This window comes from Lissotriton helveticus, chromosome 11 (genome assembly GCF_964261635.1).
Source record: "Lissotriton helveticus chromosome 11, aLisHel1.1, whole genome shotgun sequence".
NCBI lineage: Eukaryota > Metazoa > Chordata > Amphibia > Caudata > Salamandridae > Lissotriton > Lissotriton helveticus.
The window spans coordinates 60,553,848-60,567,481 of record NC_136072.1 but is presented as its reverse complement, the minus strand read 5'-3'; the positions used below and the strand labels follow the sequence as shown (position 1 = coordinate 60,567,481).

At 40.8% G+C, this 13,634-nt stretch overlaps 1 protein-coding gene across 1 annotated transcript in view; it reads right to left on the bottom strand.

Moving 5' to 3' along the window:
• LOC144792077 (cytochrome P450 2J4-like) overlaps nt 1–13,634 on the bottom strand; it is a 90,541-nt gene that overhangs the window by 18,832 nt on the left and 58,075 nt on the right. The window contains exon 7 of the mRNA XM_078666928.1: nt 11,216–11,357. Within this exon, the coding sequence (XP_078523054.1) occupies nt 11,216–11,357 (142 nt within the window). The remainder of the gene's footprint in view (nt 1–11,215; nt 11,358–13,634) is intronic.

Here is a 13,634-nt window from a genome sequence, read left to right as displayed (position 1 = left end):
GCTGCTCAGGGTCGGGGCTTCTCTTACCCTAAAGCACTCGGTCGAGGGTCACTCGGGAGTCGTGCTGGGCAAGCGTCGTGCAGTCTTGAAGATGGCCGGTCCCTCGAGGTCTCGTCACACCCACGAATCTCAGCGTGACTGATGATGTAAGTAGAGGTCAGAGGTGCCAGGGAAGCCGGTTCTCGTCGAGCTGGGCAGTCTTGATCCGGAGGAGAGACTGGCAACAAACCGCGATGCTTGGTTGGTGCCTGCTGCTGCAGGGTGACTACTCCTTAGTCACAAGGGAGAATCTTGGGAAGAAGTCTTGAGTTCCTTTCGTGGAAAGTAGTTTCAGGATTCAAAGATGATCTGATTTGGAAGGGGGCCAGTTCCTACCTTTATCCTGCAAAAGGGGGCTGGCACGCGACTAAGTCCTGCCCTATGGGTGGGACTAGGAGGGGGGTGGTTACACCCCTCTCCTTTGGCGGGCTTTCTCCAGCCCAGGGTCTGGTGTGCCCGTGGAACTGGTTCAAGCCGGCCTATGCACAGTGAGCACCGGGGTGCCACTTGCAGTCACCTTCCTCTGAAGCCCTGCCTACCTAGAATACACAAAACCCTGTCTGGGACGGTGCTGGCACCGCCCCTGGCAGGAAACCCTTTGTCCTTGCCTCCTGCTCTGGGAGGACTCCCAGCAGCAGGAGGGCAGACTTGTGTCTCGTGGCAGCATCCATTTTGTGGAGCTAAGGCTCTGGTTGACTTTAACCGGGGTTATAGGTTACATACATGTCGTGTCCCTCTAGAAGGGTGGAATGCTAACCCCGTCGCCAGAATTGGCGAGGGGTTAGTATTCCAATTCGTATGACACCTTACTCGACATGTTTTGATAAAGCGATACCAGAGTTGGCATATAACCGCGAGGATTATAATGCACTTAAGAGTATATGGTATGCGTTATCAGGGAAACGGCTAAGGGATTGATCCCGAAAGCCGCAGACCGGCTCAGCTCATGCCAGAGCACCATCTCACACGATTCCAAGCACTCTGCCTTCAGGATTGTCAAGGCCTGCCATAGGAGTGACTGATAGGAGATCTGTGTGCCCCTTTTAGGGTTAGATATAGGTATACTATATCTAAAGCAAAGGGTGATTACACCACCTTGCCCCAGCTGTCGTGCAGCCAGTTGTGTCAGATTTGGATGGCCAGCCAGGGGTGGCATAATACATGCTGCAGCCCCTGGTAGGCCCTGGGTACACCTATGCCCTGGGTACCTAAGGTACACTGTACAGGGACTGATAAAGTGACTCAGTATCCAAATAGATATGTACCTAAGGTACATGGAATCCATTTTACAGAGAGAGCAGTAGGCCTGGGGTCCTGAATAGCAGGGTCCCAGGTCAACTAAGTCAGAAAACCAGCAAAACACCAGGCAAAAAGTTGGGGGCAACCATAGTCAGGGATCTACCTTCCTACAGTGTGGTAGAAGATTCATGTTTTTGCACTGCTTGGAGCCAATGTTGCTTTTGCACCAGTGGTGATTGAGATAAATGAAAAAAAACGCCCTAGTCTACATTTTTGCCATGTAATCTGCCCTGAATATTTGTTTTATTAATGTAAAACAAACTGTGATAGCAAGCCCTATATGGGAATACTCATTAAATTAATGCTAAAGCCATTTTTGGAATCTCACTGCTGCTCACCATGTCCGTATCAGTCATGTGATCTGTTCTAGGAGAAGTTAGAGGCTGCTTGGTCACGTGTGGTCTGTGGAATCAGAAGACAGACTCTAATCCTGGGTTCCTACCACCAAAACTGTAAGATGCAGAGCACGTCACACATCTTGTGCCTCAGTACGCATTACTTGCAAGCCAGGCATTTTTTATTAAATTAGAAGTTAAAGGTTAGCAAGCCTGGAGCCAACACATTACCAGGAGGGTAGAGCTGAGCCCTAAGAGTCCATGTAGGAGCGAAGATTTGAAAATATTTGTAATGCAAATCATGCAACAAACATGAAAATATGGTAAAGCCTCAACCAAAATTAGTGCTTTTCTTCAACATGCACAAGCATTTTTCCTTCATACATTATATTACAGTTCTGCATTGAGAGGCACTTATTATAAGTGACTTTTTTTAAATGAAGTTTGAAACATTCACCCAATAAGAAACATTAAATCCCAGTGATAGTTTACCTGTGTAATTTATATGTGGCCTGGATTCTTATTATACATGGAGCACATTTACAGCATATTAAGTGAGTTCAGAATGTGCGCTGTGTAAAACTCTGCATTTGATTTAACATTGGTTCACTGCTGTTGGTTCTTTACCCAAACTCATTCTGAAGTTACATATTTGAAGGTCGTTTTACATGAAATAATAACTGTTAAACATATTTAATACAGTACCATAGCTTTATATGGGTTTAACTATTTCAATACTACATGTTCACTATTGCTTTAAACCTTCTTGCTTCCCCAAATCTGTTTTAAAATGCAATATTTGCCACTGTTTTGTTTTGAAGATTGCCTTGGAATGAAAATCCCCCCAAAGACCCCTTATGCTGGTTGGGTTTTCTTGCTTCTTTTCAATGAAAAACCCAACCTTTACAGCCCACCCCATTGAAATATCACCAGCCACCGCTACTAAGCTACTAACAATAGGAAAAAAAAAATTCTTTCATTATGTTTGTTCTACAATATATTTTACATATTTAATTTTTAATGTTAAGAAATATTCTAATGTAGTTGGTAAAGTCACACATACATACATAGTTTGCATTGTTAAATGTCCTTTCTTACAGTTTATAATTTATTTTCCACCAACATTTGTAATTGAAAAATAAAGTAAGCATTTTTTGTCATGTTGTATAATTTTAAATAATATATATTAATTAGTACTATTGGTATATTATAAGTTGTTTACAGTACTAATTAGTAAGTATTTTACTAATAATTGTAACATGTTTATAATTTGTTTCCATACTATTTGAACACACACATTTTATATTTTAATGTTTCCTTTCATCTCTATTTTAACATAGTCTTTTATTAATTTCCATTTATATTGGTAATTACGTTGTTAGTGTAGTATTGGTAATTACGTTGTTAGTGTAGTAACATAAATATTTGGCGAATTCACATCCTGTCAGTTATGGATACCTGCTGCTACACTATGGATGTAGGAGTACTTGTAAGGTAATATTTTAGGTTTTGAGGCTAGGGATCCTTCAGGTAGAGCTAGTTAGCGTGGAATACTGTATTGCTTTTTGTGGTAGTGTAGTTTTGTCATCGGTTGTGTTTTGTAGTTACGTAGTTAAGTGAGGCGGACCTTAGTGTAGTATAGTTGCTAGGTAGGGAAAGCCTTTGTCATTTATACAAAGTTTTACTTTGCATTGTAGCATTTTATATATTTCTTTGGTCTGTTGTTTGTTAAATATTTTTATGATCTTAGTACCTTTGTTCTTTTTATAGGATTTATAGGAATTGGTATAGAGAAAGATGCCTTTGGTCTATTGTGGGTTGGAAGGTGTTGTGCCATCCTTCCACTGCGTTGTTTGTTTTGGCTTCTTGGGCCATGGTGCTGTCATTGACATTTCACTATGGTGTTTGAAACTTGGATTGGTGCCTGTGACCAGAATGGTGCAGTCTGCCAACTCAAGTCTACAAAATAGTCCACTAGGGGACTTAGGGGCTAATTACGATTGCTAAAGGACTGCCACCGCTAGCCATGCAGTGGCGGTCCTGCCGCAATCGGACTGCGATTTTCCCCCTCCACATTACGATTGCGGGGGAATCTCTTTTGGACTGCAGCAGATGCAAAGACCGCCTGCTATGGAACCCCCAGAGGCAGTCATTCTGATTGCCTGGCGGAGCGATCTGCATCCAAGAAATGGTGGCGGTGCCTAGGAGGCACCGTCCGTCAAATTACGACGCTGTCTCCAGCCAGCCTTTCTGTGGCGGCTAAACAGACATTGAAATGCTGATGGAGATTGGTTTCAGGGGTCTGTTGTAGACCCTCCTTGTATAGGGGTAGGTGTGGGTGCATGGAGGGGTACCCATGGTACCCCCCCTACATTTCACTGCACCAAGTGGAAGGCACCGTGTGGTACCTGCCACCTAGTGCAGTGAAATGCCCAACATGCTATTTTAACACTGCGGCAGGTGTTGCTGTCAACAGCATCCGCCGCAATGTTAAAATACAAAATGCGACCACCATGGTGGCGATCATATCCTAATTGGGTGTGCGGAACTGCTGCATGTATTGCGGACGGTCCCGGTCACCACCACTATAGCGGACAGACTCCAGTCCGTCTGTCATCGTAATCGGACACTTACTTTTTTGCTAATAAGTTTTGAAGTAATGAGATTCAGTAAGAAGGTTGTATGTAAGGACAAATTTATTTGAATTTTGTAAGCAAATAGACTGTTTGTTGCATGTTCAACACAGATTTTTGGAGGAGTCTTCAAATGCTTTGACTGTAATAGTAAGAGCAGCTTTGTATGTCTGTGAGGCGGTAGATTTTAAAACCTGTTTGTATCATTGCTAGCTTGAAGTCTATTATGATTTTAGGGGGGATAGCAATTCTTAGTCTTTATTTTAATTTGGCTTAATATTTCATAGTAGATATCACTTTGCTTGCTGGTAAGTAGGACATAAATTAGGAGTATTTTACTGTTATGATAGTCACCATGTATGGTGCATATCTATTTGAATGGGGATGACACAATTTAAAAGTGCCACTTATCATCCATAATTGGGTGTGGCTTAATCTGAGGAGGTTACTTTCTGTTGTATATATTATTATTTATCTAGCATTATTTTTACTTTCATACAGGAGGAAGGGCTCTTCAGTATGTGCAGTGGTTAGATTTGTAGGAAATGCTATATTTTGACATCTCCTTGGGGCAGCAGTAGATTCAAACATGGATTTTTATAGTTTGTCCTATTAATATTTTTAAATTGGAAAATCATGGTTCTATCCCTGTGGTGATCGATCATGAACATCAGAGTATATATTTTGTAGATTGTTATTGTGGGTTTCTGGGAGCTCTCAGGTTTTACAAAACATTTCTTACTTCTATTTCTGGTATATTTGGGGAGGTGTTTGGACTCCGTAACATTAATTTATATATCATTTCCAGTTGTAGCCCTCCCATAACAAGTATGACTATATATTACATTATCAATGTATATTCTCAGTGCTTGTGCACTTCTCGCTGCATGTGTATCTCATGTGCGATAATACTTTTTCAATTTTCTGAGAGTTGATGTAAGTGGCAATTTCTGACATTGTATCAGCAAATAAATAATAGAACTATATAGTTATTCATTTACGTTTAAAATGATGTCATTTACAATTAACAGTTTAATAGCATTTTAACTGTTTATACAGTTAATACCTACAGGCTGTCCTTTTAACTTGCTGCTATTCCACTGTGCCTTGTTTAGCTGAGATGTGGCTCAGGTGGTGCTTTGTTTCTGTTATAATAGTTACCTTATTTTTAAGGGTGTTTTGTGCCTGATTATGAGGTTGGCAGAAGGCACCACTGATCTTACCGCCCGCAGGTTTGGCAGTCCGACCACCCGAGTGCAATACTGGTGGCAAATCGCCTACAATACAGCCGCTGGACTGCCGCCATGGCCGAGACTCCTGCTACAAGCATCGATAGTGGGAAGCCTGAGGCTTGTCTTGGAGGCAGTCCTGATAAAGTGCCTGCCGTCCAGATTACGATCAATCTTTCCGCTGAGCTGTTCTTGGCGGGGACACCCCCATGCGGAACTCAGCAGAAAGTCTGGAAAGAGTGAAAACGTACTTTTTTTTAGGTTTCCACGTCCGAATTTGTGTCACACGCCATTGTCCAGGTCCCTCCTGTGCTGCTGCCACCAGATCACAACGCTTTGCAATCTTGCATTGTTGCCAGATTCGATGTTAGGCTTCACCATCTCTTCTCCTTTAGAGTACTTGGTAACAGTTTGTTACACTTAACATGCAACAAAACATTCAGTACACATAACTTCCATATACATTACAACACATAAACAAAATATATATGTGTTTCAGATACACACACTTTGTAGTTACCTATCTTTACAGCAGCAAAATGTAACTCCGTCTGGACACCGCCAACAAGAGACCACCAGCCCAGCGGGAGCATCGTAACATGGCAGGAGGAAGAGCGCTGACCAAGCAGTCTTCTTGAGACTGCCGCTGCAGAGGTCCAGCAGTAAGACTGCCAAACTCGTAATCGGGCCCTTTCCTACATATTCAGTCTGTTTCTCGATTTTGTTGTCTTGAAAGTTGGTGGTTTTGGAGAAAAGGATGGTGTTCTTATTTGTAATTTTGTGACCTAAAGTTTGGAGATATACTGAAAAGTATTTATTTTTGTGGTTTATGTTGAGTTAACCAGTAGCCAAATACTTTGGTTACCTACTTTCAGATGTAGAGGTTATGTTTTCCCCAGGGTAGCCCCTGGAATTGTTTCAATGTAGAATTCAGTAGAGTTTCGATTTCTTTTAGGGGTAGTGCTATTCTGCAATATTTATGTGATTTTTCTGCTCCTTTCTATTGTGTTTATCTAATTAGTTTAAGTGTTCTGTTGGTTAGTTTGTTTCATGTTTAATATTATTTGTTACTGATTAAGTTTAACTTTTACATATATGTATTTATGTGTAATAAGGTTATTTATTTCACGTGTATGTAAATTAATATGTTTTAGTTAATGTTTTATGTATTTATGTTAGTTTAATGTTAGTTTAATAATTTGGGATTGTTTTCGTAAGAGTAATTACTTAAAATTGTTGATTATTAAGGTAAGGTATTTAGTAATCATGGCTTTAATTATAATGTTTTATATTTTGTTCTGTGCTTAATTGGTTATTTAAATATTTTAAAATGTTATATTTGTGTTTGATTACATTTTCAATTTTCCTGAAATTATTAGTTTAACTCCTTGTGTGCTTCTGTCGGCCAATGGCCGCCGCGCGCACTACCTTCGTAGTGCTGCGCACATCCGTTGGCCGATGTGGCCCCGCCCACTCATTAAACCTGTCGCACCGCGGCGGAATTGCCGCCGCGGTAAACGGGTTAAAATTAAATGATTTTTTTTAAATTTAATTTAAATGATGATATTGTCGTCAATGTTCTTTTCGATGTTAATGTCCTTTTGAGTATATTTAATTTTGAGATCTTTTTAAGAGCAATATTTTTGTTATTAATATTTGTGTGTTTCGTGATTGTGTATATTGTATATTCACCTAGGGAGCGGTATAGGCCTGCATTCCCATCTCTAATTGTTCCTACCAAAGGAGACAAACTCCATTATTTAGAGTTTGGAAGGCATTAGTGGTGATACCTCCATTGCCCCAGCAGACTACCTCTCCATCACATTTAGTGATCTCTACCAACCTGGCAGAGATCTCTATTTCTTCAAAGAGGCACTGCAATGGCAGCTCCTTTGATGGCATTTGAAGTTTGGCAGCCATGTTTCACATTGCCACTTAGCAAACTTTTTTCCCAAAAATTCACTCTCAAAGCAGACATTTGTATGTTTGGGGGGTTATTGTTATTGTTTCTCTTCTAGACCTCCAGGCTTTTTCTGACAGTCCTGATGAGGTAAAAAAAGCACATTAGACCACCCGCCGTATCTGATGTACGTACACCTATGGCCCAAGAATGTCAGGCTGCTACAAATGTCCATTTTCTACTGCCAGACACAGTGGCTATACCACTGATGGAAGCATGATGATCCGTCTGATTCTGAATAGTAGGTGTGGGCCATCAGTTTGGCAGACTGGTTACTCCACCATGTTTGTGGCTGCATTTGATGTCCACTAAACTCTAAACCAGACCCAGGTGACCTTTTCCACTTTCAATCTACCTCTAGTGCACTACCTTTGGTCTAGGAGGCCTTCAACATAAAAGTTGAAAGACTGTCAAGACCAAGCTCCAGAATCTCAACCATACATATCCCTGGTAAGGGATTCTGACCCCCAGTGACAAGAGCTGGCATTCAGAGCACTGTGACAGCTGCACAGCTTGATCAGTGCTAATTTATCCCACCTTTTTAACCAGTATAGAATCCTCTTGTCTGGGAATTTTTCATTCTCTACTTCCTGTACCCTATATGTTGTGCACCCAGAATCACATGTGTTACAGGCATTTTTAATATCAATATGGAGAGCATGTTTAGGCAGCAGCGTTGATTTCCCACCTATTAGTATTTTAATTCCATTTAGGATAGTTAATGTTTTGCTGGGATTCATTCAACAGCATTTCTTTCCCCAAACTTTTCAAATTAGCACTTGAGTACTTCAGACTTTTCAGCTATTATCTCTGTACTTTGTAAAACACAACAAACAATAAACTAATGTTTCTTACTAAACCTTCCAACTTCTGTCTCCTTAAGTCAATTGGGCTAATGATCTAAAACTTTTCAAAGCCAGATGAAATATGGGCCTGTTTCCTGGAGTGGCTAGCTAGGAAGGAGAGAACAAGGCTACAGCAGTACTTTGTCATCCTACTGTTTACCAATGAATATGCCAAGTTGTCCCCTACTTGCGCCACTCTAGATCAGCATCAATAGATCCTGGGGCCAACCAAAACCTTGTTTGGCGTTTACAGTCTTGTACTGCATTGTACCAACATATTGTTGTAGGAATGGACGGTATCAGCCCAATGTACTCAGAACAAAGGATTATGGATCAGATGTACCAACATTAGGAATACTGATTTCCTATTTGCGATTATTTAGGAAATTGGTATTCCTAATGTAGAATCTTATTATTTCCAAATAGCAATTTCTAGAAGGTTGGAAATCAACTTAACTCATGAATAATAATGAGGATGGGCACAAGTTGAGACCCATTAAGAATCACCGTGATCACAGGGATGGCGACCTGCTGTGTTCAGCAGACCACCAAGTCTGAGATTTCTTTTAAATATAGCAGTTTGTTTTCTTTTATAATGCACTCCATTTTCCTTACCATACTATGCAGGGACAGAGACACGTCGGAGGAGCAGAGCCCCATTTTGAGCATGACAGTTGCGGCCCTAAATACAAGCAAATTCCTGAGTTTTGCTTTGCTTACAGTGTGACATTTTGTTTTGGACACATATTAAGCTTCCTTTCCGGAGACAGTGACCAGGAAGAATTTAACCACTTACAGACTCAGCCAGTATTAGTGATTCCATTTGGAATGCACATAAGGGTCGTACAACACTTTTAACTCTTCGTCCTGAAGATGATCTAAAAGAAGATTACGCCAAAAAGACTGAAACATCGACAACTTCATCTATTTCCTCAGTGATTTATTTTCCTTAAGGAATTGATTTCTGTATTGATCAGATTCATTTTCCGTTTATGCATTTTGTTTGGAATAGATGCTCACACTATTGACTCTGAGGTATTAGTCATTGCATATCATATGTAAACCTTGGTCATTGTGAATTGTTCTGGTCTTTTGTATCCTTTCTTGTTTTCATGATAAATGTTTGTATTTTGAAAAATCCACACCCATTCCAAGAGTATCTTTGGCAGATTTAGTATGACTAAAATGAAATGAATTGAATTGTGGATTGTTCAATTGTAAGTTACCAGCTGAAACTTACAAACATTATTGCATGTTTTAATTGTTGAACTAAGTACATTGAAATTAATCCCTTGTAGGCACAGTTACCGGTCAGTAGATATATTACCCAAGCCTCCAAGCGTCAATTGGGTTTCCCACTTTTTCTAGTATGTATTATAGTATGAATCAGGCCATTTGTGAATGCAGAGTGTCTTGATACATCCGGCCTTATGTGTCTTAAGTTGCTGGTTACTAGTAAATGGTGGCCATCTATACCAGTGAACAAATAGAACCTCCAAGTTTGATGTTCTGAAGAGCAAGTGTAGTCATTCATTCATTGAAGCAGTGGTAGATAACATTTTAGGAGCATAATAAATATTTGTCTAATTGCCTTTGGTAGTAGCTTAGGATATTTTCAAAATCCACTAAACTATTGTGGTTGTAATTTCATATTTTCTATTGAATTGTTCTCTCCCTCTTCCATTTATTTTCAAATTCTTTTTAACAACCCTTTGCCATCTTTATCATGACAAAAATATTTAAAATACTCCCTGCTCTTCATTGATATTTGGGGTGTCTTAAAAGCCCCCCCACTGTTGGACAAGGTGAGGGATGTTAGTCAGATCCAATTTACACTTGCCCTTGTGCAATAGGAGGGGCATATCTAAAAATGTGTATGATCCCTGTTATCTTGCAAGGTGGAGTTAAGGGCATGAGTTATCCTCCACAGTCCTTAGGCATGGCCTGGGATGTCTATAAACAAAACTCTCTGTTCTTTGGCAAGGTGAGTGGGTTGACTTTTTAAAACGGGATACCACCCAGTCCCTCAAGGGTGCTCCATGGTGCAGGAGTGGAATTATTTAAATTGTTTAATTTACTTGACAGGTAAGAGGGAGTGAGGATGAACATTGTTTTTCTGGGTCATCATGCCAGGGAGAGATCTGCATCTAGGTATACCTGTATGTTTCTGGATGTTCATATATTACAGGTATCGATCAAAGGAGAATACATACATAGATACATAGACACATACAGTTAGATATTAAATGGTTGCATTCTGAATATTGTGTTCATATTTCTGAACAAATAAAACATAGGGTGATGAAGTTATTAAGAGTGCGAAAATGGTATTTTCCCTAAGCTGTCAACTTAAACTATAAAGGTGCAACTGGACATAATTAGCATGTTTAAATGGTCTGCATGCACCTCACAACCCATAGCAGGAAACACATCTGCCCTTTCACAGGTAAGCACCAACCCATACATATCACCTCCTAAAGCTGGGTAAAGCACATATTGTAAACCTGTCTTCTAAGCATATCAATATGACCCCTGACAAATTCAATAGTCATTCTTACTTCTATTTTACTTTATCTGGGAATTTATATATGTAATATTCAATAATAAGATGACCTCTGATGTCACTTGTATCACGTGCTTCTGCCATTAATTCTGGTGAAGCTGTAGTTTAAACTTGTGTTAGTTTAGAAACAAACTAATGAAACTATTCATGGACAAGCTTTTGGTTGTTTAATATCAATAGCCTGGTAAATCAGTGGACCACCCATATCGACTTAAAGAAAAGGTAGCAAGACCACAGGATGGTTGAAGAAGAAGGCGCATGACATTATTTAATCTTAACCTACTAACTGTTCTAAACCCTGATATGTCATACCTGCAGAGAACGGTAAGAAGGCATCCTTTTGAATAAAGTTCCCTTCCTTATCCAGGAAATGGCCAGGATTGAACTGGTGAGGCATCTCCCAGTGGTCGGGATCATACAGAGAAGAGGAAAGATTAGCTATGACGAGAGAACCCTGTTGGAAAAAAAAAATACTTGTTTGATTGCCAGATTGGAGAAAGATGCAATACATTCTTTTGGCCCAGCCCATATTAGTAACTTGCCAGTACCCCATACAACTTCTAAATATATGGCTTATGATCCATTATTAAACTGAAATCAGTACCACACAAAAATGGTAAGAACAAAAATCTACACTGCCATCTGAAATTTCAGTGTGCCTTCCTCTATTATAGGATATTGTCACTATTCTGCTTAATGTTCTTGAGCCACTTGTAGTCATATACCTTTTGAACAATCTGAGACAACATTGGACTTACTACATTGTCACTAAAATCTTCAGTACAACACATTGTTCTACAGACTTGGTAAACACAGAGCCTCTATAATTTTGCGTTTAAGTTGCTCAGCTACACTGTCTTGTTTCACACCTAGCACATATATCATTTCTTTGTTGAACAATTCTTCAATAAACTGTTCAGATGCGTACACGCTAATCACTTGCCTGTGGTGTGAAGGATAAGGTCAGTACCTTACTCCTTGCAGCTCAATAAGTGTGCCTGAATAACTTTTCAGCCCGATACTTTTTGGAGCATTTCATTGCTTTACAGAAGGCAGTACATTCCCATTTTCCCATTTACCAATTGCATTATATGCTTCTATTTTTAATAATGTGTTCTTGCTTCACATAAAATTCCATTCTCTTGATGATGAACCTTAAATGAACATGGGTCAAAACGCTGTAAAAGACAATGGCAATTGAACTAAACTTTAAAGAACTGTTGTGTATATGAGTTTTAAGGACCAAATAAGTGTACAAACTATGGAATTCTCATATGTTCCATTACCTATTGCATCATACAGTCTATTGCACTACTTTTCTATCATTCACTTTGTGATCACCCGAGCATTTAACACTTTTATATGAAGCTACAAATATATACTCTCACCTGACTCTACAGGTAGTTTCACTTTTGCTTTCTCATTATTGATTTTCTTTATCAATGAATGAAAGCTGATTTAATTCATGATTCATTTGATTATTCCTCTTGGAAGCTGTATTATTGCAGTGTTTGCTCTCTCTGTCAACACGTACTGCAAAAATCATTGCATCTAAAGTAAAAATCATTTATAAATTGTCTTGACAGAATTATTGTATCATAATCTGGCGCTCTCGGACAGAACAACCCTTATGCCCGCCCCGTCCGAAGAACTCTGCCAATCCCTCAATAACTACTTTATTCACAAAATCGTTACCATCAAAGCCAAAATCCCGCCCCCTTCTCCCTCCTTTGTTGATCCTCAACGTCCCCCTCCCAAGGGAAAACTCACTATTTTCCCTCTCATATCTAAGGAAGCTTTTGCTTCCATAGTACCCTCTGTCAAATCTGGCTCTCCACTTGACCCCTGTCCTGCTCACATCCTTCGTCATATTTTTGTTACTTGCCCAGATCCCCCCCTACATCTCCTTAACAGCTCCTTGGCCCAAGGTGTGGTACCCAACCCCCTGAAGTCTGCGGTTATTGTGCCAATTCTTAAAAAACCTGGGGCCGACCCCTCTGTCCCTGCCAATTTCCGCCCCATCTCCCTTTTGCCATTTTTGGCAAAGGTGCTCGAGCGCCATGTCACCTGCGCTCTGAGCTCCTTTGTGGAGATGCACGGAGCTCTTGCTCCCCGCCAGGCCGGTTTTCGCCCCGCACACTCTACGGAGTCCGTTGTCATCTCGGTCTTGGACAACCTCAGGGAGGGTATGGATACCAACCAGTGCCAGGCCCTTGTGCTCCTCGACCTCTCAGCCGCCTTTGACACGGTTGATCATACCATCTTACTTTCCCGTGTCGCGGCGGCGGGGATCGGGGGCACTGCTCTGGTCTGGTTATCCTCCTTCCTGAGTGACCGCACCCAGGCCGCGTTCGCCTTGGTGACTTTACAGCGGACATCCGGAAAGTTCAGTGCGGGGTTCCCCAGGGTTCCTCCCTTTCCCCCCTCCTGTTTAATCTTTATGTTGCCCCTCTTATTTTTTCTCTTCAACAAATGGAGGTCGCCGTATTTAATTATGCGGATGACCTCCAGCTTGTCTTCAACCTGTCCTCTTCCCCCTCTTCTGTTCTTAACTTCCAAACTATTATGCTTCACATCCGGGACTGGATGAACCACAATTACCTGAAACTCAACCCCGATAAGACCGAGCTGGTGTTGACGGGTGGTCCATCCAGCCCCTGGTCTTCTCTTTTCTGGCCCCCTGCACTGGGCCCCTCTCCTGTACCTACTACCTCTGTTAAAACCCTTGGCA